General features: G+C 39.9%; 1 protein-coding gene across 1 annotated transcript in view; it reads right to left on the minus strand.

Annotated features, from left to right (window-relative positions):
* Positions 1-1,424: 1,424 nt before the first annotated feature.
* SFMBT1 (Scm like with four mbt domains 1) overlaps positions 1,425-25,616 on the minus strand; it is a 136,326-nt gene continuing 112,134 nt past the window's right edge. Inside the window, exons 11-21 of the mRNA XM_032805826.2 lie at positions 24,422-24,548; positions 23,098-23,211; positions 21,904-21,946; positions 20,537-20,601; positions 17,836-17,975; positions 14,283-14,392; positions 12,158-12,333; positions 11,164-11,342; positions 10,595-10,840; positions 9,141-9,269; positions 1,425-7,129 (exon numbers count right to left, since the gene is read on the minus strand). Of these exons, the coding sequence (XP_032661717.1) occupies positions 6,989-7,129; positions 9,141-9,269; positions 10,595-10,840; positions 11,164-11,342; positions 12,158-12,333; positions 14,283-14,392; positions 17,836-17,975; positions 20,537-20,601; positions 21,904-21,946; positions 23,098-23,211; positions 24,422-24,548 (1,470 nt within the window). The 3' untranslated portion in view covers positions 1,425-6,988. The remainder of the gene's footprint in view (positions 7,130-9,140; positions 9,270-10,594; positions 10,841-11,163; positions 11,343-12,157; positions 12,334-14,282; positions 14,393-17,835; positions 17,976-20,536; positions 20,602-21,903; positions 21,947-23,097; positions 23,212-24,421; positions 24,549-25,616) is intronic.

The raw sequence follows: 25,616 nt of genomic DNA on the forward strand, positions 1-25,616 counted from the left end.
GAGCTCAAAAGCACCTGAAGAAATAAAGAGGACTCCAATAACAAATATAATTTTTCAAAACCTAGGGTGAAAAGGATTGAAGTAGGGCACAGCTCACCAAACAGTAGCTCACCTGGTAGGGGTAACATTCACACACATCACTGCCACAAGGACTACGGTACTGTCTAGCACTGCACCCTCTTAACAACACCACTCTACATGAGTAAGTACACTCCTGTATTTCATCAGTGGTGCACATGCAAGTTCCAAGCTCTGATGACTTGGATGGTTATAAACTCCATTAGGCCTTTGTACCTGTATTTTCCATGAATAGGACTCTCAGGCTGGTTAAACTTACACAGCATCCGGCATGCACAGAACATTGGACACCTCACAGAAATAAGTTATAGCTTTGGGACCAAGTTTTTACTCACCAAGGAGCCCCACGCTTCCAATTGAGCACCTCCTGTAACACCTACTGTAGGGCTCACGGTAGTTGCAAGCTGACATGGCTCTCGTGGGACTCCCCTCTGACAAAGCTCAGACTTTAAAAGGGCAAAAGACCGTTTTCACTGAATACACAATTTGCAAAATATTAGGCATCTCTGTGATGCAAGGTGCTATATAAGCAAATATCGATGTAATTTAAAAATATCTTTTAATATACAGGATTTCAGTTCAATGTAGGAGAAGCAATTCTATCCCACTCCCACTGGTACATCTCACTTGTTTTAAGTGTGTGGTGTAAAATTTGTACAGGGCAATTAAGCTGTACGCAGGGGAACAAACTGTAAGGCACTCATTTACTGAAAACCAGTATAAAAACCTCATGAAAGGAATGCTATTTTTTAAAATCAGAGTTGCCCTGTGAAACTCAGGATATTGAGATGGAGCTTAGCCAGATTTTTTTTTATTTTTTTAAGTGTAGACTTAAATGAATAAAAATAAATTCTGTTCCGATGGAGTGCCAGCAGTAGCATAGTTAGGCTACCACATGGTTTGGTTTTAATTGTACTTTAACAGCTCTCTTGTACTCAGCTAAAGGAAAGCAATGAAGAATATGGATCAGAAGACTCCTAAGGTTTTATTTTCATCTCCACCACTGAACTACTGTATGATCTGGGGAAGCCACCATCCTTCTCTGCCTCAATTTTTCCAACTTACAGAACACCAAAACTTTCCTCCCTAAGGAAGCAAGCATAGATAAAGAACAGGACCTGGCACTTGATGGGGCTGCACAACCTCAGAAAAACTACTAACAGAAGAATTGTGTGGCTTAGTCAATTGATGTTAGAAAGTACTTTGCAGTTAACTTTTATCTGAAGTTTCCAAAATATTATATTGGAAAGGGAAAGGGATTTTTTTCCTGATTTCTCAGATTTCCATCTTGTGTACTAAACATTACTCCCAACTGTAGTAAAAACAAAAACAACCCTGCAACACTGTTTTTTGTTTTGTTTTTTAATTTTCTTGCAACCACTTAAAACTGTCATAATATACCACAAACTTCTGTACACTCTTATTTATAGAGAAAGAAGCAAAATATTCATCCAAAATATTTTTAAAAACCTTTTTGATTCAATTGCTATACCTATCAAAAAATCGAAATAGATAGGCATATTTTCTTGTGCATATTTCTCCTCCATTTCATATTTCACTCTCAATGCATATATTATATAAAAAATGAAAAAAAGCAAGCAGGAAGGACACAAACACAATATGCATTTAAATTGGGTTTTGTTGTTGGTCGGTTGGTTGAAGAACAAGCAGCTAATTTAAAAAGGCAAAGTACAGGAAAAGTGCATCAATTCCAATGATTTAGTATAAGAAAGAGGCCTATGCATGGTGATGATACTAGCCAGGATGGAGTCTCCCAGCAGACCTCTGATTGTCTACAAAGGCTTTAACAGAAGAAAAACAAACAAAAGAACAGGGACGAGAAACATGAGACCTCAAGAGAAACACAGAAAATATCTTCCCATGAGGCTTCTTGGAAACTGGAGCCAGACGACTTCTGGAAGGGGCAGTATTCATTTTTTCCTGGACTTCACAAACTCATCTATGCATCACCCTGCTTGACTGAGAGCTCCAGCCTCACCACTAAAGCCAGATCTGAGTTGTTTTCCTCACCCTGGGCAATGCTGGAGATTTTCACAGGTACTCATGAGACAGCAGAGTCAATTACAGGTGTCAGCTTGATTGTGCTAAGTCACTTAGATCCTCTGCTTCTGAAGTTTGTCAGAGTGAGATCTGCTGACTTCCATGGCTTAGGGCTCAGCCTCTCACCACTGGTGAGAGACTAAAAAGACCTCGTTTGTCTTCTGATCAAACAATTCCATCTGCCGTGTGTGATATGCTTCAGAACATTGACAGATCCAACTTATGGTTAGCTAGAATCCAGCATGGAGATACTGAAGTCCTACCAATCTTATACTCCATTTTTGCTGGTCAATTTTCAAATATGATATTAAAAAAAGGCAAATTACAATAATGAAGCTTATACCGTAATCAGTGTATCCAAGACCCACTCTACACTTTCACCCATAAGGCTGCCTTAAAAAACAAGGCTATTTGTATGATTTGGGAAAAGTTAGGCAACACACTAAAATGTGGCTCAGCACATTATTAATTTGAAATGGAGTTTTCAACCAACATTTAAGAAGCCTTCAGACATACTCAGTTACATTGGCCCAGATCCTCAAAGGTATTTAGTGTCCTAACTTCCACTCATTTCAATGGAAGTTAGGAGCCTAAATATCTCTGAGGACTGTGCCTCTGTGCTTAGTGAATGTATTCAAAACTCACAGTAGGGCAGTAACCAGTCCTACAGCAGCTGGTTAGGAAGAAGCTATGTACAGTATCATATTTTTGGCTTTATGATAAGGTTACCTAATCCAGTGACTTTTCTTTTGCCAACATACTTGCTTTGCTCTTTTGTCTTGAACACAACAGTGGGGTGGATTTGCGAAGGCATCCATTTCCTAGCCAATCAAACTGCAGAATTTGATGGGTTTGCAGAACCTATCTGGCTGCCATCAAGATCTCATAAGCCAATCAAGCCTCATTCTAGTTATATATAAAATCTTTGTACATCATGTGGAAAAATGGAGTGCTAAGTCCTGCAAGTAATAAATATATTTATATTGCTTTGAACTTAGCAACTTAACAGTCCTCTCTTCTCTCTATATATCATTAGAATTGGGAATAGGAAATCGAGCATCAAAGTCTGTCACCACAACAGAGAACTCTTAGTGTTGTGATAGGCAGAAATCTAAAAACTACACCTGAGTCCCATCGAACATGCAGTCTTTATCAAATCCATAAGGGTCTGGTAAGCTCACGGGCATTCTGTACCACCCTGAAATGCGAATGGCTTTCTACCTGGTTCCCCAGAAAGTTACTTGCTTTTTTTTAAAATGCTAGAAAAAAATGAAAGTAGCTTTAGATCAGTATGATCAGTCTTGTACCTTTCCCTTTTTGGAAGGGTCTCTTTCCTTTCATCTCTGCCTGTTTGGGAGAGTCGGCTAAAAGTGGCTCTTGAACCTGACAATAAATGGGACATGTTAACTTGCCATCCAAGGGATGTTAAAACATGCACATTTTTAGAGACCAAGCACCCCTTTGCTATGGGCTCATTTTCTACTAGCGCATGGAGTACAATACACCAGCCCGCTAATGAAATCTGCTTGCTAAACATGGCTAAATGTAGCCCCATAAGCAAATACTATGCGGGTAGCACCCAAGTTTCCTAAAGCTATGATGTGCTAATCTCAGACTGTATAACGCAGCCACTCAAGTTTATAATATGAAAAGAAGTGAGGGAGGCAGGAAAAGCAAATCCTGTGCTCCTCAACTGGTCAGCCATGGAAGAGCCTCCTTTACCTTTGTATGTACGAGTGGTACCTAATAAGGAGCTCATTTTCCTGTAGCGAAGATTCCCTAGAGACGTGCAAAACACCATTGCCCACCTCCCATGCAACACTTATGGCAAGTGGATACAGAATAATCCCTGAAGCCAGTTCAGGTCACAGCAACTCCTGCTGATGAAGATATGATTAGCCTAATGCCAAGATTCATCCAACAAACTACTCAAAGCTATCTAATTTTGCAGAAACAAAGGAACTACAGTAGCACGTGAGCCTATTTCAAGTCATGTCAGTGTAAGATCAATAGATATAAGCCAAAATACCTCTTTGTATTGTAGATGGAAAAGGATCTTTTAAAACAGTATCAAATGAAAAGACCATCCATAGGCAATCCCAAATATCCCCTTTAAATCTAGCAATAAAGACAGAGTACATTTTCCCCAGGAAGTGAAGTGTACAAGAACATGTGTGCAGCATAGAAACATTATACACAAACAATGGAAAACATCCCTTTTGAAAACTCAAATAAAAGTGGATCCCATTGGGACCAGACTGCAAATGCCTTCCAAAGTGAGGCAGAAAAATCAGCCTATAAAACATGCCCACAGTGACCTGTAGCTACTTCACTGGCCTCTGAAGCAGCTGACAAATGGAGTATGAAATTTATACTTTAAAACAAAAGCCCTAGACTCTGTGATAAAAAAGTTTGTTAAATATCTCTTTATGTTTAAGTTCTGTACTTTTCTGACATCTACCTAAGCACACCCATTTTTATCAAGAAGGAAATGCAGCAGTCTTGGCTACAAAGCTGCCAACAGAGTTTGGAGTCAGCTTTTCCTTCACTTAATAGAGGGCCTTGGAAACCTTGTTCTGTATGATCGTCCAGCCTGATGTTGCATGTTGGTCAAGTCTGTCAAGGCAAAGTGCCAAAAGTCACTTCATTTCCCCAAGGGAAAAATCAAGAACCAAAATTTCCATTATTAGATGCATATTGGGAGGGGATTGGGACATGATTTCAATAAAAATATGTTTTAAACCTTGCTAGCTATGGATTGAAAAACAAAAGAAAGGAGTGTGCATCTCAATCTCAAACCTCCCCCCTCCCAAAGGGTATTAACTGTTAAATAGTTTGTCTTACATTTAGATCTTTATTTTAGGGTGGAGAAGGATTCTTTGGAATTTAGCACATTTCTAAATATTTTTGCCTTGACTGAACTATTCTAAGGGACTTGCAGCAAAAGAAACCCTCTGCTTATCCAGAGCTGGTCTCAGTGAAAACTGCCTCACTGCATTCATTTCAGGGTCTTGGATGGGCCAGGAATGGACACTCGGACAAAGTGAACCCTACACTTTTCAGTTTACAAAGGATTCCCTAACTGAACCCTACAGTTTGGTTCATACAACATCCTAGGAACTAAACCCAGTAGGCTTGCATGGAGCTCAGACTGCCTCTATGGCCAGCCTCTAGCTCCCATACATCTTGGAAACCACTAAACATATCTTTCCTGCACTGCCTCCTCAAACAAACTCCCTTAGCAAGCACCAGGCATCCCCTACTTTCTTCAAGTGTCCTAGTGCCTGCCTCAGGGCTTTCTGCAGGAGTCTGGGTGGAGGGAAAAGCAGGGAAGGCATGCTTTCTGATTTCCCACCTGTATGTAAAATATCGGCTCATGCTCCCCCAGACATTTACGAACACAGGTAGAGGATGATGAATGCATAGAATCTGGAACTCAATGTTCATTTTCAAGTGGGTCTGAGGTTTGATGCCATTTTACACAGCAGTATTAGACAGTAAGGTTGGCTCTGTTGCCCACTAAAAGCTTATGAAGAGAACAGCTGTACAGAGCTCCTTATGATGGCTATCTGATTCCATTCAGGCCTGACACGTAGTTCACCACTAGTGCAGCTCCACTGGCAGAAGTTAGTGTAGACAGAGCTTAGTTTTCAATCACTTTTGCCAAATGGACTTCTCTGAGTCAAAAAAACCCTGAGTCATGTCCACACTGAAGCTCCCACTCTTGCTTTCTCTGGTGGAGCTGAACTGATGGTGAATTTTCCTAGTTTACACATGGACCTGAGGTTCATGTAGTGGGCGGCAGGGAGAAGAGCAGCATTTAATATGCTCTGCTATGATCCCAGCTACTTTGTACAGGTAGAAAAGGGACAAGGAGATTCAAGCCATGTTTTTAAAAGATAGGTCCAGTAATTCTACCTGACAGCCAGGATGCAGAATAGAGAGCCCTTTCTCTTTCTCCCACCCAAAACAGAGAGAGAGCGTAAAGCATTATATTTTCCAAACTCCTCTTAAAGAAAAAGATGATGCTCCTGAAGTGCCAAACAAATGTATGCTGTTTTCAGTCAAAGCTTTGGAACAGAGCTTACCTGGAGATCAGAACTCCATGGGGGATAAGGTTTTGAGCTTTAGATCTCTCTAAGGAACAGCAGCTGCTGTACAGCTACCAATGAACTTCTCAAAAGAATTAACCCCCTCCCATCCTCAGTAATCACTTTTACTGTGCAGGCGGCAGAGGTAGTTTAAAAAAAAGAAAAAAGAAAAAAAAAGAATCCAAAAACACTAATATAAAAGAAACAACTCTTGCTATACCATACATTCAGAACCCTGTGGCCACATTATTGTCCTGACAATGAGCTAATTTAAATTAAAAAAAAAGCGCCGATGTGTAAAAAGCACATCCCAAAGTCAGTGCTGTCTTAAAGCAAATGTTCTCTTTCAGGGAAAGGAAATGGAGTTCTTGATTGGTTAGGAGTAGGAAAAACATTTTCCAGTAGCTGCCTTCTCACTTACATGGCATCCATTTCTCCTTTATCTTTTTTAATTCTGTACCACCAGAACTCTTGAAACGTCTGTCTCCTTATAGGAAATGTTTCTGTAACCATTTATTAAAAGTTAAAAAAGACATGATCAAAAGAATGAGAGACTCGTCTTCTCAAGCTAGCAGCCAGCTGGTAGGGTAGCGGCTATGTTGGCATTGATATTTTGCTCCAGATGTTGTCTTCCTTCCCTCAAAGTGCAAAACTGTGGCTGAACAGATGTTTAACCCCATTTGGCTTTCCCCACCAGAAAGGAAGGAGCATGTTGCTGCAGTTGTGCTTCCAAAGGTCCACTTCCATTTGGCCACCCCTCAGTTAGCAAACTGCTGATAAAAAGCAAGTTTGACCCTTTCGATGTGATGGCAAAGTTTAATGGCTGGCCCAAGTTTCAAATCCATGCACTCCTGAACAGTGGGGAGGGTGAGCAAGAGAAGCGCCTGACCATCTATTTCCTGTCAGGAGACAAACAGAACATTGATAAGGCAGAATTAGTTGCTCATTTACTCCCATTCAAATTTTAGCTTCCTTAAATTTCAGCTCACGACTCTCTACCCCTAGGAATTTGCTCTTTCACTTGTGCTGTTTCAGTTAGCTAGAAATCTCCCTCTCATTACCCACTTCCTTCCTCATCTTGAAGTGCAGGTCCATTCTAAATTGTCTAAACAAGGGATCATATGGTTTCATCCTTACTGTCTCAATGGTTTCAAAGAAAATGTATTCAGTTTACAAGTAATGGGATTTTCTCCCCCTAATTTCTAGCCCTGCAAACTCAATCTGTGTTCAGAGAAGCAATCTGGGTTGTGTTCTCATGCATCCCCACACTGTAATACAGGTTATGCAGGCCAAATTACACCCTCAATAATACCTACAGCCTTCATATTATGCCCTTAGCAAAATTTGTGTTCACCACCCAGGAGGGGCCTGGCAATTTGTAGTACTGGGCACTTAACAGGCAAGACTGGCAAAATCTACCTTTGAAAGGTAGATGTAATATGAAAAAATACATTAAAAGGATTCTCTCTTTTGTGCTGTGTTTTTGATACCCTCTTAAATATGCATTAAAATTTTTTCCCTAATGACTCCCTGTGATAAACAAGGCTGAATTCCCACTCTGTCACATCGTGTGCAGAAAGAGGGGTCCCGCAAAGATTCTAAAAATTAATACTTGCCACTCCAGGCTTGTATTCAACTATGAAGGATACAGCTTCTCTAACCTTGGCTTGGTAAACGCTGCCACCACCCAAATGCAAAAAAACCCCATTTGAACCCAGGAGGAGCACTTGGGAATTCCTCCCTGTGGGCTACCCTCAAGCCCTTTCACCCTCCTCTGGGGAAGAGCTGAGAAAGAAAACAAAGGAGATTAGCTGTGGCTATCAGTTAATCAAACAACATGCACAAACCTCTTAGGTCACCAAAAATCCAATCCTGCTCTTAAAAAAAGTAAATTTTATTAAAACAAAAAGAAAGAAAATACATCTGGAACATAGGCATTTGCTAGTTTTTAGAAGAGCAATTCCAAAAATTAAGCACTCAAACTAGCTTCTTGGGGGTTTAGCTTAAATGTTACAAGCAAACAAAAGCATCAGGGGTTAGCACAGAGGAGAGCCACAAACCTGACAGTGTCTAACTAAACATTCCCTATCCAAATTATTTCTTCAAGGTATGGAAAATACTTTTTCATACCGGGTTCAGATCTTACACAGCATTTCTGCTTATAGCATTGCTGCTCCGTGTTCCTGCAGCCCAGAGAACAACAGACAAAGGGAAAGTTTTTTTCCCCCATTAAAAAAGGTTCTAGACTTCCCATTGGCTCTTTTGGTCAGGTGCCCACTTTTTCCCCCCTTTACGTGGGGTACTTTAACCCTTTACAGGTAAAGCAAGTAAAGAACAGCTACCAAGAGGGATTTTACAGCTAACTAGCTGTCTGGGTGTCCATCAAAGGGAGCTACTCCCTACTTTATTTATCACTCTTCCTCTTTGCTAATGCATCAGCAAAGCACTGTGTGATGCCTGGTAACAAATATTTAGCAGTCTCCAAACTTCAAGGTTTACAAAGCACTCTGCAAGTGTTATTTATAGTAAACGGTACAATATTTACAAATCATTTGATATTGGGAGTGCTATTTGGGTCAGTATAACAAGCTCTATATCCTCTTTCAAATAGGTCACTGAATTCATTGTGACCTGTTCTAGTTGCTGCATATCGGTTTTCTCCCAAGTCAGTTTTTGAAAACAACTGCATCACATAGCAAAACATTCAGTAAGCAACGGAACATAATCAAATGCCTCTATTTTAGAACAAGCTGTAAAAAACAAAGTGTAAAGTTTTTTGCCATATCAAAAACATTATAAAAACTGCAGTAACATGTTTTACCCTTTAGTAATTAAAACTGGTTTCATGTGGTCAGTCAATCAGCACATAATGCAGCAGCAGGTTCATGTATTTTAAAAAGTGTTACATACCTGATCCAGGAAAATTCTGGCTAACGGGGCGCAGTCTGTGGATTTGAGGAACCGCACGACGTCAGCCACGCTCCATTCCAGAGGGTTACTGTCCAGTTGCAGCTTTTCAGCAACTTCAGTCTTTAGCTCCTAACCCACCCACCCCCCAAAACCCCAAAATGTTATATTTGCCATGTCCAGAAATATTGCCATGTTCACATAGTATGCTCCTAAAATAACTCTGAACTTGAGAGACAGCATAGTCCAGCGGAATGCTAAGAATCGGAAGTCAGGAAGTGCTGAGTTCTAAAATCCCAGCTCTGCCAATGGCTTGCTGTGCTGCTTTTGGAAAAATTCCCAAAACTCATTATTTTAATTTTTTTAAAAATTGGTGTAGTATCCGCTAACTCTCTCCCAGACAAGTTGTGAAGATTAGTAATATTTGTATGCTGCTTTGAGCATGGGAAGTGCTAGTCCCCTCAAGTTCATGGTCCCTGCCTGACACCAGGCATGGTGATGCACAATCTCAGGTTTTTACTCGATTTCTCTCTGCTCCTGGATTCCCAGAGAGCAGCAGGGCCTGAAAACACTTATTTTTGCATGCCTAAGAGAATGCATCTTTCCAATTCAAGTGCAGAACTCCCCCGGTTATCACTGTATCGCACTACAAGCATCACATACAATACACAAGCAAAACCTTAGCTGTGATCTTGGCAATATTAGTCTATTCATTTGGAAAGTTAGTTTGCTCTGTTATTAGATGATCTGAGAATATGAGGTCACCATTAAGGTTGTATGGAAGTGAAAGTTGTGGTATGTATTGCTTTTCAGCCTGTATTGGAGATGGAACTGAAAACTTTATGGATTGCTTCTGATAGCATTTTAAGCAATCTGACAATGGCACATTGGACCTTCTTATTTTCATGTTTCTTAAGTTTTGGGTGGGTTCTGATACAATCAAACTACATTTCATTACAGTTATGTTAAAATTAAGTTTTAATAATTGCAGACTCGAGTTCTGAAGGAACAGTTTGGTACAGCAACGGCTTGTCACTTCATCACAAACAGGCATTTTTATTTTTAAGAAATACTAAAATTTGCTGATAATTTTGGTAATATTTTCAAAGATAGGATCCTCTTACAACAACATTTTGGCCTTGGCTGAGTGAATAGATTAGCCAGTAAGATCATCACAGCTGCTATCTTAACCACCTGTAGAGCCAACATTTGCTCTGTCAGCCCTTCTTACAATTCAAGGAATGTTGCCTTTGCATTTAGCACTGGAAAGACAGGACACAGCATGCTCCTGGTGTACACTGGAAATTAAAAGCAACTTTCAATCAGGATGATGAGTGAAATTCACAGCAAATTGCCAAATGGAGGAAAAATTGTGAATTAATGGTATCTCCCTCCCCATGCCTGAGGAAGTGATCAAACCACTGAGAAAGTAAGAAATTTTGTATTTTAAGAGGTACCTTTGGTGAAGGGGGTTTATTTTCATCATCAGAGAAGGAAAAGGTCCGGAGCTTCCTCTTCCGCTTGTCTTGATCCTGAGCCAGGCAGTGGGACAGTTCACTTTGCGTGGGGGAGGAGGACCGCGATTTCTTCTCCGACACTTCTGACTCTTCAAGCAGTTCATCTTGCTGCTCTGAGGTGCTGTCCTCACTCAATGATTCTTCATCTATGTCATCCTGGTCATCCTCTTCCTCCCCGCCACTACCCTGAAGAAGAAGAGAAATAATAAATTTAGAATGGGAAATTTAATACATAAAAGTCCTGTGACAGTCTCTGATCTTTACACTCCCAGTTGCATGCAGTGCTATTGTAATGATGTTGGTCCCAGGATATTAGAAAGACAAGGTTGGTGAGGCAATATCTTTTATTGGACCAACTTCTGCCAGTGAGAGACACACCCACCTCGTCTCTCTGATCTACAGTAACTTTTTGGCTGCACAGAGTCTAAAAGAACTGGTAACTGGCTGTGCAAAGTCCTATTCCAACACTGACGCAATCTGTACTGTGCAAGTTTCCTGTAGCTGCATACCTGGGGAGAGCCAACTGGAGAGTTGTCCACTGAGGTGGAAGAACGTTTTTTCTTATGGACAAAGAAGTGTTTTCGTCTCTTCTTCCTCTTGCTTGTTTTTTTCATGCCTGCTTCCAGATTACTGTGGCCACCTGGTGGTCGGCCAATCCTTTTGTTTTTCCTCTTCCCATAATAGTGCGCTACATGGACAAAAGCAAAGAACGTGTGTTTCACATGCATTGTATTGTAACGGAACTTCAGCATCATTAGTTATCACTTATCAACCCTCAGGAATCATTCACAGAAAACTTTCCAACAGAAATTCCAACTGTGGAGAACATCAACATGAATGTTCCCACGAAAGCTCATGCTCCAAAACGTCTGTTAGTCTATAAGGTGCCACAGGATTCTTTGCTGCATCAACATGAATAGGTCTATTCTTTCCTTCAATACAATACATCAAGTATGCATTTATTAATAAAGTTAATCACTCAACAAAGGGAGATTATATTTTTTTAGTTCTGAGAAAGGCCTCAAATGAACAGTTTTTGGTGCAAACAATGTCATCAGCTATAGAGTGGAAGATGGTGGTGATGGGGTCTGTACAGATTTACTGAGATGATATATAATCTACTCTCACTGTGGCCAGGAGTTCAAATTAGTAAAAGACATTATGGAAGCAGCTTATTCTAAAGCAGAGTAGCAGGAGTGACATAAAACTTTTTATGAAAGTATCCAGGAATCAGTTTTTGTCCTAGAAATCAGCAGCAGGAATTAATACAACATTAGGCATAATAGTTAATGGTTGGTTTTATGATGTTGCAGTTCACTGTTAGATAATCATTGTTTTGATCCAAGATACGGGTATCTAGGTCTATATCATTAGCACTTGGGCTGCTCATTAGGGTGAATGAAGTGATATATAATTTGTAACACATTTTGAGATCCTTCTGGATCAAAGGCACTGTCTAGATGAAGATCACTACATTGGCAAAAAACCCTAGTATCTACTCACTGTATTTGGTCTTTGTCAGGATAGAGCAGTTCTCTGAACACTTATCTAGCACCATCTGTGGGCCAAAGAGATTTGGACAGCATTCCAGTTTGATGCAGGTTGTTCTACAGAAATCTGCCACCCGATCTGCTGTTCTCACAACCTCCACAGTGGCACGGTAACTCTTCCCTTTGTACCTGCCATTGGGAGAATATCATCAATAATCTAGCTGGTCCTAATACTGTTATTCACTATGATAAAGGTGCTATATTACATTATCAACATCAAACATTACATATTCAAAATGTTTGAAGAGAGCTTGTGAAGGTTTTTATGATTGTTGATCTAAACCCCAAGTCCTCCCTTTAGCAACATAAAATGACAGATGCACATGTGAATAAATATTAACAAGCTAGTACAGCATGGGCAGTTGCTGTGCCAAGCTTCGGCACACTGCCCTGCTAGTATGTTTCCAATGTAATTTGGAAGAAATATTCCCATAGTTTATATGGGCATGGAGACTAAATCATCTAATCTAAGATGGTAATGCAAACATTGCCAATTAATGTCCACTGGCATGTAGACACCTCCTTACTAGGATCTGGACAGACTCCACCAACTCACTGCAGAGGCCACTGAACAGCCATTAAATGGATAACTTACAGCCCCAGTGAACTCAGGTACATTTGGCAGGTTATTTGGATGTGGAAAGCTATACATCACATTACCAACCCTCTGTGACTCCAACCACTCTTCCTCAATCTACTAAGCAACTTATCAAGGAATGGAAAGGCTAGTAACACCATGGCTCCATGTGCCAGAATGATAGCTTCTCTTTTGACTGAAGACAACAGATTAATGTTTTCCCTGATGCCAGCAGAGGATGAAGCAATAAGAAAGAGCATCTTCTATTTGTCCACTAGCCTTATATGACACAGACAGATTTTATGGAGGAACTACATGGTGTGGGGGTGTTGTATATAGCTGAGTCAAGCATCATTCCCTAGCTTTGCTTTTTTAGTACATCCAGTGGTATATGCTAGTGAGTCTATTGGGGATAACTCAGACCACAGTTCTTCTGCTTAGAATTACATACTGGCCCTAAAATCTGAAATATGGAGAAAAAAACAGGCAGTGATTTTCATAGGTAGCCTGCCCATCCATCTCTGACCTCACTGTTATATCAGATGAATATATTTAATAACTGCAATAAGCCATTCAGAACTGACCTTTCCTTTCTCACAATATTTATTTTATTTACATAAACTTTTCTATGGACCCATCAGTATATCAGAGTACACAGAACTCCCACGAGGTAGGTAAGTATGTCCATTTTACAGATGGGGAATGGAGGCAATGAGAGAGTTAGTGACTTGCTTAAGGTCATGTAGTAAGTATGTGGCGGAGCTGGAAACAGAATCCTCATCTCCTGGTTGGGTAAAAGTCTAGTAGCCTCAACTACAGCACCATCCTTCTTCTCTTTTGGGTAGTTAACCAAATGGCTCAGAATTGCTGGGTTTAATAATTATATTATGTTAATATGATCACAATATTCATTCAGTGCGGTTCCTAGCCACATGTTGGTTTCTCAGTAATAGTGAAATCATGGACCAGTGAGGCCCCCAGGAGCGCTGGGCAGCATATTTGCATCAAAAATGTAAAAGGGATTCCCCAACCCAGCTCTTCCCAGTGCTTGACTCCAGCTCTGTAAACAGGCTAATATTTAAAGGGAAATATTTTTCCACTATGGAATTTGGCTGAAGGTGCTGACAGTCTGAAAACCTTCCCTGACACTTTCAAAGCAGAAACACAAAACTATCTTCAGTCAAATTACAAATCTTTTACCCTTTTGCCGATCTGCTAGTGCATATGCCATGTTGTACTAGTTATCCAGTAATACTACACTGAAATCAAAGTAGTATCAGAGCATATCTGATTCAGTAAGCAACAGCATATCAGCTGAACTCTGCTGGATGTTCCTGAAACATTTTGCATGAGTTCGAGGGTTTAGTTATGAAGTGTCCTTATTTGTCTTGAACAAATCACATGTCATTTTCTGACAAGGCAAACAGTTAAACAAAAATGTAGATTGCAGAAGATATTACTACTGGGATCAGTTGGACTGGGATGTGGGGCAGGAATTTACTTTGCTTTCAGGGTCTCTCCATGCCCATGCCAGGCAGCATCCTCATCCAGCTGGAGTTCTCGAAGAACACGGCTAGGTTTGTAGGCTGCATTGATCAATAAAGTGAGAACCTGCAAATGAAGATGAAAAGAGGAGGGGAAAACACATTAGGTTATTTATAAGGTAAATACGTTTTGAAGAGCTACGGTGGATTGGCAGATTAATTCCATTTTTCTGAATTAACCAGCATCAAACCACTACTATCTGAGATTTAAACTCATTCATAGTGGGATTTGGAAAAAAAAAAAAAAAAAAAAAGCAACTGCTTACATGATAAATCATAACAGACTGTAAGCAGGGTCTTGCCAAGTCTTCAGAATTTGACTGCCAAAAGATGACTAATTTCATCAGCTTCCAGAAATTTTTGGAGATTCACTGTCCTTGTCTCATATCACCCAACTTAATTCAAGGGTAGACATTATAAAGCTCAGGCAGTCCTGGGTAATGCCAGTGACATTTTGCTGCCTATACATGTCACTTCATTCCTGAGCTTTTACTATTAATCATGTTTATTATGGTAGTTCCTAAGAGACAACTAAGAATGCCATTGTGCAAGGCATTGTACGAAAAATAGTAGATGGCCCTCCCCACAAAAGCTTGTAATCTAAATAGATAAGACACACACTGGGTGGGAAAAAGGGTATAATTCTGGGTATCATCCAAAGGTATGGTCCTGTGTAATCAATGACTTTTTGGCTGTGAAATCAGTCATGTGCTACAGAACAGGGCACCAGAATCTAAGGTTTCATTAAAAAAAAAAAAAAAGTTTCTAGCCTTTGTTGCAGTGATCATCTGCTCACATTTGCAATTTTATCAGTGCAGTGTTGCCTTCCTGATTCTGCAGCCAACTTGAATAAAGAGCTCTGAAGAGTCCTAGCAACCTCATATGTCAGTGGGGTGTTAAATCACTTTGACATTCAACCCATCTTTAGATTTCAGAGTTAACTATTTTCGCACTCATCTTTTTAGCAGAAAGATCTAGATAGGATGCTTATTCCTACAGTCCCAAACCACCTCCAAAACACATTCCCAGGTGTCAAAGGCCTCAATTTGCGAAACCTTCAGCTTCACCCCATCAGCTTCCACAAGGTGATTATACAGATCAGCTCAAAACTCAGATACATCAAAAACCAAAAAGGAGGGGCAGCATAAAAAATATTGAGCATATCAATATAAATACAAGGGATACTATATTGATTGTAGTATTCATTTTCGTAATTAAACTCCTGGATGGATTTTCAAAGACGCTGAACACCTGTAACTGCTACTGACTTTGGTAGGATTTGTGGGTATTCATCAGCACTTCTGAAAGTCAGGCCTTTTTTAATTTAAATAAAGCTGCCACAGAATTTCCAGTCTGCCACACTGGGAGTACTGCAGAATCCAGAAGCCTTGCTATATAGATAGGCTCAGTTTGCTGTGGAGTACCCTGAGCCTTGCTTGAAAGGCCTGTGGAAGTCCACAGTGAAGCAAATTAAATTATTCAATTCACCCTCTATGAAATGAAACATCTGTATCAACATAACACAGAATCTGATGTGGGAAGAGCTAGCACCATTTGCAGTTTAACAAGCAAAGAGACAAAATAAGGGTCATCATTCCTCGAAAGGTTGCAAAAACACCTCCACAAAGGATCTTGTGCAGTTGTACCATATTCTGTCCATGAGAGAACACCATTTCTCTATTCAATGGAGCACAAAATCTACTACTTAAAAAAAAGACATTTAATATGCAACAAAGGTCCCTCCCAGAGGCAGCTTCTATAATCTGGTTCTTTCTCACAGGAATACAGATTTGTCATGACAGATAAAACCAATGGTTCATCAAAGCCAGCATCCTGCCTTGGGTAGTTGCTGATGCCATATGCTTCAGAGGAAGGCGACTCCTGTGCCCCTATAATGCTGCCTGCCCAACTGTACAACATAAGTTACAGTGAACTATTTCCCAAGTCTCATGGCAGTCACCTTACACCCAAGGCATACCATCTGATTATCTTTAAACTGCTTCGCTGCAAATTTATTGAGGGTATTAATTTTTCTAACTCTGATAAACTCAGCTACAGAATTCACCCGTGGCTTACTCTTTTTTCCCCTCCAGTTCATGCAAAATGTTTACACACACACACACATAGTTGCTCTGCATCAGAAAAACGTACATTTCTGCAGTGATGCAGCTCTACAAATGCTAACTATAGTAGAAGTTGTAGACGGGGTTCAGGTTTTTTGACCACCATGTTGTCTGTCACCAAAGGACAGGAAAATGCTTACAGATTTTCTTAGCGGATGCAAGACTACTGTAATTTTTATACATGGGATGGTATGAATTTTCCCTAAAATCATAAACTCAGAAGTGGCTGTCACAAGTGGCTTGGTTGCCAGAAAGCCTTCCCTACGATCTTTGCTTCCTGATTTTTGTTTGATGCAATAAAGCAGAGGACTGACAGTTAACTCCACACTTAACCCACATTCTAGTCATTTTGGGAGAGTTGTACTGAAGTGGGGAAAATATTCTAGAGGAACTTCCCCAGAAAACATTCACCATTTCATTTCAGGAGATATTGCACCCCAGATATATTGTTGCGGAAAATTCAGCAAAATGACTATTGTCACAAGCGCCATTTTCATGTGATTTCCTGTGTAATATTTTCTTGAAATGAGGCAGTTTTCAATGGGAAAATGTCTCCATTTGCTCTGTGTGAGTGAAAAAGTCATGAATCTGGCAGCTTTGCACAGACATAGGCCCAATTAAGTACCTGCAACAAAATACAAAAAAACTATTTAAAAAGAGAGAGCTTTCCCATTCGGTTGGGAATATTTTGCACCACTACTTTTTTTCATAGGACAGAAACCATATTTCATATATTCCAACACAACACAATAGAAGCTTTTTGGGCTGCTTGAAATGCCTTTTTTTTTTTTTTTTGGCAAAAAGAAAAAAGTGCTAAAATATTATAAACTAATTGGATGTTATAGGGATTTTAATAGGGCTGAACTATTCTATCATCAGCTGGTAGTTTTCAGTAATGTTAATTAGGGTTTACTTGACATAAAAATAAGAAATGCAATAATAATGAAATGATTACATCTCTGGTGGATCAGAGGTATTTTACCATCTCTCTAACCACTCAATACCTTATGCTTAATTTTAGACAAGAAACAGAACACTCACCAACAATAATCAATCCCTTATTCAGTGGTTCTTAAACTTTTGTACTGGTGACTCCTTTCACATAGCATGACTCTGAGTGCGACTCTCTCACTTATAAATTAAAAACACATTTGTATATATTTAACACCATTATAAATGCTGGAGGCAAAGAGGGGTTTGGGGTTGAGGCTGACAACTTGTGACCTCCCCCATGTAATAACCTCACTACCCTCTGAGGGGTCCTGACCCCCAGTTTGAGAACCCTTGTCTTATATTGATTAGTCCATTACCTATCTCTAATTGAGAGTCACTCTGGAGTTTAATATGCAGTACTGTACACACAGCCACACGCTCATAACCCTCTCACCTCTTTAAGGACAAGAACGCAGTTCCCAGGTCCCACAGACTGAGGCAGCTCTGCAATTCTCCCTTTGTTAAGGTAAGGTCCTGAGAAGCATCGGTGGTTGAAGTAGATCTTTGGACAGCAGTACTTTCCATTAATTACAACTGAGAAATGAAAATCAGCAGCAAAGATTTAGATCATGTAATACAATCTCCCCAGCCAAGACTGGCTTCTTGAAAAGTTTAATATTTTGAAAAAAAGTTTAAGTCACATACATTTTGGGAGTTAAAGTGTCACATTTCCAACGACAGCATTGATTGTAATTGATGCTTCTGAGATGTACTTATATTTTACATGCATGCTCACACCCTGTTTATGTATTGGCAATTTCCGTAAAACGAAGTGAGCCCACAAACAGATCCAGTCACACAGCTCTGCAATTTATCATGAGCCTTTGACTGCCCACCTCATCTCTGCTCTCCCAATGATCCATTCCCTGCAACTACTTCTAACATTCTAAGCAGGAAAAAACACTTGGAAAAAAAAAATCAGCACCAGAAAGGTTGCCTCCTTTTCCTGTGAAGAGTCAGTATTCTAAGGCCCTTAGCAGGGAATATTCATTCTCACACCAGTTACAGGCTTAGGGTCACATGTATACTTATCTAGGCTAGAGATGGGAGTTTCATGCCATTAAAGATGGCATATTACCAACTTTCCACTGGAATATACAGCACTTTTTTGAGCCATAGAATTTTTGGAGAAAGCAGACATAAGAATTTGCTATTTTAGGTAATTTTTAAAAGGTTCCAGAGTGCATACCCTTTCAAAAGCCTTATACTAGATAGTGTAAATAAGGTACCTGACTTTAGAAGCAGACAGATATGCAAGTTACCACCAATATAGTTTAAGAGATTTCTTGAAAAGGGCTAGATGTATATGATACAACTACATTAAAAGCAGGCCGTTTCCCTTTCCAAAAGGTAGAAAGCACACATTTCTAGTCCTGATGGAAAATACCTGATCACTTAGTGTCAGAGACCTATGGCCATTGTCATTTTGGGAAAATTTAATATTGTTCAATGTGGGGAAAGTCGAAGAGGGAGGAGTTGAAAGGGGATAAAAAGGACAGTCAGGAAACATTTCTGTGGCAAATTTATTACAACAACATAAATCAAAAGCTGGCTGTTTATAGTTCTTCATATGTTTGAACCATTGGAAGTCCCAGTGGAGGTGGATTGGAGGGCATTATATAGGTGAAATGGGCACAGAAGTATGACAAATCTACACTAGAGAGTGGCTCTGTAACATACGGTATGAGATTATATCTTACATCTCATGCAAGTCTATGACCTGCACCCATGCTATCTTCTTCTGGGAAGGTGTCAGAAGAAGCAAGGCAGGGTCAGACTGGGTCAGACCACAAAGAAACTCCATTGTACTGAAGGAAATGGTCCTGGTGATTTAACAGGAGATATTCTAAGTAAGCCTGATTCTAAGGAAAACTATGCAGTTGGAGGGGGAAAAAAAAAAACAACAAAGGTCCTAGCCACATGATATAATTGGACAAGATTAGTAATTCAAGCACCAGAGTTCTTGACAAATTTCAAGTCCAGTAATTACTGCTCCCTAAATTCTCCTTGCAGCTTCAAGGAGTGAAGCTATTTAACTACTTCCTAACCTAAACTGTTGTATAATATTGCTTTGCATTGTTAAACTGTTAATCCTTGTTTTCAGTTTGCATGTCAGTTAAAGTCTGTAAAACGCCTTGGAATCATTCAGAATTTAAGCTGCTATATCAATATATTTATGAATGTACAAATACAAAAATAATTTTACTCTAGTAGTCCTATAATTTTGACTGAAAAGCACTTTAATCTAAAAGGCCCTAATTCCAGTGGTTTATAAACTGACATATTGACATCATATCTCCATTTTAAAACCAGTTAATATGCAAAGTGGTACAACCTTAGACATGCATTTTACTGTGTGGGAAATACAGCAATTTAGGGCTAGATACTATGCGGCTAGAATTGTATAGCTGTTTCATCAGCAGATATACTTATATACATTGTTTTAACACTTCAGAAAATGAGTAGATTTCGCCATTTGGCATATGAGTTTTTTTACACTTTGAAAAGTCTTGCTTTATAGTGATGATCAAGTTATCACAAAGACAAACAAACCTGCACATCAATATAGTATTCTAACAGTTCAGCATGGAATATGAAGCGTTTGTTATAACAGGCCAACCCAAGTGCCAGAGTTTTATGTATCTCTCTCAATATTATTTTAATGTAATTTTGCTGGGGTATGCTTAGACATTAATTTGACAAGAATTTCCTTGTCACACACAGCATATGGGATTTACTGGTATGTATACCATTTATATAGCTTAGAGGAAAGTGTTTTGTAAACAACTGGGTTATTAAGACTAAATATTTCGGCTCCAAGTGCTCGTAGTACATCCATTGGTGGGAGAAAAGATTAGGTACTACAATAATCCAACTTCCAGCATCAAGACATGTTCTCATTGCACCATGTGCAGCAGTAATTGTATGCTGTTACCAAGTTAAATCTTCCTTGCCGTTTGAAAGATTATCCCTCAGAAAAGTTTTTACCCTATTGTACTAATTCAGGACAGCTGAAGTTATTGAGCAGCTAGACAATTATGCCATAGAGATACAGAACTCTCCTACCTTCTTAACCCAACAAACAAGACGCTTACCTGAATCAGTGGAATTCAGTTCCTGGTTCTTCAGCCTCTCATGGACAGCCCTTGAAGACAAAATTCTGAAATGGAGAGAGGACGTTGGGAAGAGACCAAGGTTGATACATCAACATCCAGATTGCAAAAAGGTGAGGTCCTTTCTCACTCCCAGCTTAGTGTGTCAAGCTAAGGTTTCAATTATCTTTGTAGTATTTAACGACTTTACTCAGGCTGCAGGAAGAGCTAGTTATGTTGATCTAGCTCGGCTCTATGCCAGTAGTGTTCTTCCCTTGTTTGAAAAAGCCAGGTGTGTCAAAGGTGCATGGTAACACAGCCCACTCCATTTGGAGACACCATCACTGTTTTTACATTTCGCATGTTTGAAAAGATGTGGATTCAAACAAAAACTAAAACACACTTCTAATGGCCCCATTTAAAAAAAAAACAGGTGGCTTGGCATGTTAGGAGAGTCTATTTTACTGAAAACAATGGACCAAGTATTGGGATGTCCAACAATATAAAATCTGATACCTACAATGATATCAAGGTCAGCAAGAGTAACTGTACCATTGTGAGTGTCACTTGAACAAGCTCATGCTACATAGTTTCACAAAACCTTTGAAGATGAGGATACAAGGATGGTCTCTATTTGAACTATTTTTTCTCCCATTTTCCTCTACTTTTTCAATCTGGTAAGCATCTCATGTAATACAACTCCCATTCTGGAGGAACACCCTTGCTGCACACTATTTGAATGAGAGCTCTTACATGGTAGAGCTGAACGTTCCCATCAAATAATGTGGAAATCTCAATTGCACAACAGAACACTAAGGAAGTCAGATTCTGTTTCTCAGAGCACATGCACACTGCACTCACATTAACACTAATGAAGGTGGCTGTATGCTCTGAAGGGAGAATGAATCTGAAAATGAACTGAAAAGAGTTGAAGCAATCATCCCAACTCAGGATAACCACTACAATAGTTCAAAGCTTCCATAATGAAATCCACATGATGACAATGCTGACAAATATTTTAGACAGCAAAAAACCTTAAGTGTCCTCCAATACTGGAAGATCACTCAGCTTCTTAAAACAAGGGATGAAGCAACAACTGAAATCCCAGAGTAAAATGATCTATTAATCATCAGTGCAGTCTATATGCACTAAACTGTTAAAACCACAGCTTCCAACTCAAAGAGTGTCCCTGAACAGTGCTGTAGCTCTCTTTTCAGAAGGGCAGAAAATGTTTTTCAGTATCAGTGGGAAGTAAGTATAGGTATAAACTCAGGCCCAACAAACGTCACTGTCCCTTTTCTATGAAACCAAAGATGCAAAGACAAATCACTATCCACACTGATTATAATAATAAAAAACATGTTACTTACTGTTTCTCTGGTTGAACCACAGCAATTTTCCTCTGTTTGTTCACTGTAAATCCGGATTAGGGTGGGGAGAAAGGAGAAGAGAAAGAATTAAAAAAAAAGCCAAGCAAGTTAAACTTCCATTACAAAATATTTTTTATGACAGCACTTCCTCTAAGTTTTAAGCCAAAGGTATCTACATGAAAAAATTGCTGCAGTCATTTAACAGCTGACACAAAGTTTATACCAAAACAATAAGGAGTCTGGTTGACTCCTCGTTGTTTTTGTGGATACAGATTAACAAAACTACCCCTCTGATACGAGGTTTATACCAGTCAATCTGGGGTGAGATTATCCAAAAATGTTTAGGGGATTTTCAGGCCAGTCAAAGTATTTATAACAACAGCCAAAAAGAAATAAATCAGCATGACTGCCTTCTCTCACACCCATCAATACTGTGATATTTGAATATTTTACAGGTCTAACTGGGCAATCTAATGTCACCAAGAAGTTCTAGACAAGAAGATGTTACCAAGATAATGCTGTGAAGTTATATAAAAATAGCTACATGTTAAGTGCAGTGTTCAACTACAAATACAGGTTACAATCCAGGCATTTGCTACAGTGAAAACAATTCTGCTATAACAGAAAGACAGACATGTGGATTTGGTGAAACATGGACCTATGCTTGTGCTTGGAGGAGCCAGACACCTAGAAGAACTGTTCAACAGAGTGATGAATTTAAAGCTACATGGACTGACTGATAGATCATGTTTGAGATTGCTATGTATTCTATACACAAACTGTGTTGCAATCAAGAGTACTGTTGCTGGGGGGTCACCTTTCTGATATGCCCCTTATATTACTTTAAATCTCATTCTGAACTGACCAGAAAGGTTGTATGCTATCTGTACTACTGTATCCCTAGCCATTTTGCATTGCATAGTACATATGAACTATATGAATGTACAAGTTTGTACTGTGTCTCACTTTTCACCTCACCCCCTACAAATGAAAGAGTCCTAAAAATATTTCATGTTCATATTTTATGTAGACACTAGTAATTGCATACATTTTAAAAAATGAGATGACACTTTCATTTGTAGTTTCATGAAGTATGACAGGGATAATTCTGCAGTAGATGCACTTGTTAAAGCTTCAAAGACCTTCCATCCCCACCTTGACTGCTAGTAATTACAAAGAGAACAGAACTGGTACCTATAGCTCTGCGAGGAGATCTCAGTTGGTATCCATTGGTCTCACACCAACCCACTGGAAATATATTCATCGATTCCACACTCACTATGCATTCAAGAATTGGCTTTTTGGAGCCTGTTCAGTTAAAAGAAGCAAAATGTAACTGAAACAGCAGTTTTCAAAATTCTGTATTGGGACCTGCTATCTGTATGTCAACATGACTGCAAAATAGTGCCATTGGTTTAGTATTTTCTCCTTCCTTCATTTATCAGCAACTATTTCCTGATTTCTCTTCTTCACTTCTAAAAGCTGGAAAAGAAGGAGTTTGTCATCTTTCATTCAGCAGAGTAGCACAACGCATAGTAAATGCACCTCGATGTTCTTTAAATAAAATCATGGGCAGCATGGATCAGCGTTCATGTCATGCTCTCAGTCAGTACCCAGGGCTGAAACTGGTGCTTCCCTCATAGCTAAAGCTCCAGCATCCCTTACAGGGCTGAAACCAGGAACAGAGCTGCAGGGCTGAAACCCTGAGCCCCAGCACCCCCATGAGACTGAAACCAGGAGCAGAGCTGCGGGACCAGTGCTCCCCCCACCCCATCTAAAGCCCTGAGCCTCGGTGCTGCTGAGAGTCAGAAGGCCTGAGCCTCCCCACCCAGCCCGGAGCCCTGACCGCTCTGCCCCTCCCACTATGGCTGCAGCCCCAACCCTCCGCGGCTAAAGCCCCAAGGCAGTACAGTATTGGTTGGGGGTTTTTTTGGTCTCTGCTGCTGCCTGATTGAGGACTTCCAGTTCCATAGGGTGTCTGATTGACTGGTAAGTCTGTAACTCTGATGTTCATATCTTTGAGGTTCTACTGAAAAATAAAAGGAATATAAAGCAGCATGCAAAGGCCAGCTCTATCTTGTTAGATTTTCTGTTGCAAATTATCTTCTACAGGTGCCACGCTGCTCAGCTTGGGTAAAACCTTCACTTAAGTGAAAGTCACCCCGTGCAGAGGTATAGTACAAGGCCCATGGTTTACTTAAGCCCCAGATTTTTTTTTTCCAGAATGATGCTGAAAAAAGATTTACATGGTGATTTGTGCCAACTCTCTACATAGGGTGATTTTAACCCCAAGATAAGTGAATGTTGCCATTTTAAATCTTAACTAGAAGAAGAGCAAGAGAAAGGGCTAACAGTATTGTCCTTCAATTACAGAAGACAAGGATTTGCTGGACATTTTTAGCAGAAAGCGTCTGCAGCTAATGATTTATGACAATCTCCAGGTGAGATTGGTGTACTAATATGACTTGTGGCAAGGTCAGACTGGTGAAAGTCTCCTGTTCTCTTAAGGGGCACTTACCCTCCAACTGAAGCCAAAGGTAGGACTCTTTCACCTTGGTGACTGTGGCAATGCAAATTTCCCCTGGATCAACAGGGTTCACAGCCTCAAGCTTCATGTTCTCTTTAAATCCATGGTTGGAAGTTAGCTAATAAAAAGATGACAGAACAAGGGATGTTTGGAGACAATATGTGAATTTACCAGCCTATCAGATGTAAACAGCCATGTGGAGGACTAAAACATACCAACTTGATTACACAACCGTGATGAGGAACTTCAAACACATGTGAGTAATCAAGGATTCAGAAAGAATTTTCAGTGTAATTAACATTTGTCGGAATATGTAACCATATTTCAGGTTAAGGGGAATTTCAGATAAGCAAGGCAGAATAGTACGTAATTACACACTCACATAGGGTTGCATTTGCACTGGAGCATGAGAAAAATTCAGCTGAGACACTCACTGACAGGATTTAATCAAAACTAGAATCAAGAAACTTTGTCCAGTTATTTACGGACAAGTGACACACCAGTAGCTAGCAAACTGAAATAATCAGACCGACAGAAAGAAGGCAACCCACCTCTCTACCCACTCCTCTCAGAAAAGCCCAGAGTCTGTATTTTCAGACACTCAGAAGAGAGGGCAAGAGGAGGATAAGCTGCAAAAAAAGCTTTGCCAGCATCCCCCTTTTCTAAACCAGGAAGTTTAAGTGTTTCCCTGATGACTACATCTGCCTCAGTACTTTCCAGAGAGACGGTTGGCAAGGCTAAGAAAACAGCCCTCTGGTGATGCTTTCACAAAGTGTTCAGCTAGTAATACCACCACTGTGGCACAGAATGACAAAACCCCAACTCAAGTCCTAGCAGTTTACTTTTAAAATGAGCTCAAAATGTTTCAATGGGGAAAAATTATATTGAATTTTCAAGTCAAACCTTAATTACAGTTAAGGAAGAAGAGTGGGGGAAAAAAACTCTAGATAGGTGGCAAGGGCTGAGCAGGGGAAAGGTACCATTTTAACACAGATGCACACATGAAGGACCAGTGCAGTGGCAGTGATTCCATGAACAGTTACAGCTCATGTGAAATTGCCTTTTTACTCTTGGTTCACACTGCCACTGACAGCAGCATCTGGTCTGTAATCTGTTAATCTGGGAACTCAATTTTTTTGTACAAGCACTTCAGTTCACCTTTATTACACTCTCTAGACACTTCTGT

The sequence above is a fragment of the Chelonoidis abingdonii genome, chromosome 16 (genome assembly GCF_003597395.2).
Source record: "Chelonoidis abingdonii isolate Lonesome George chromosome 16, CheloAbing_2.0, whole genome shotgun sequence".
NCBI classification, from domain to species: domain Eukaryota; kingdom Metazoa; phylum Chordata; order Testudines; family Testudinidae; genus Chelonoidis; species Chelonoidis abingdonii.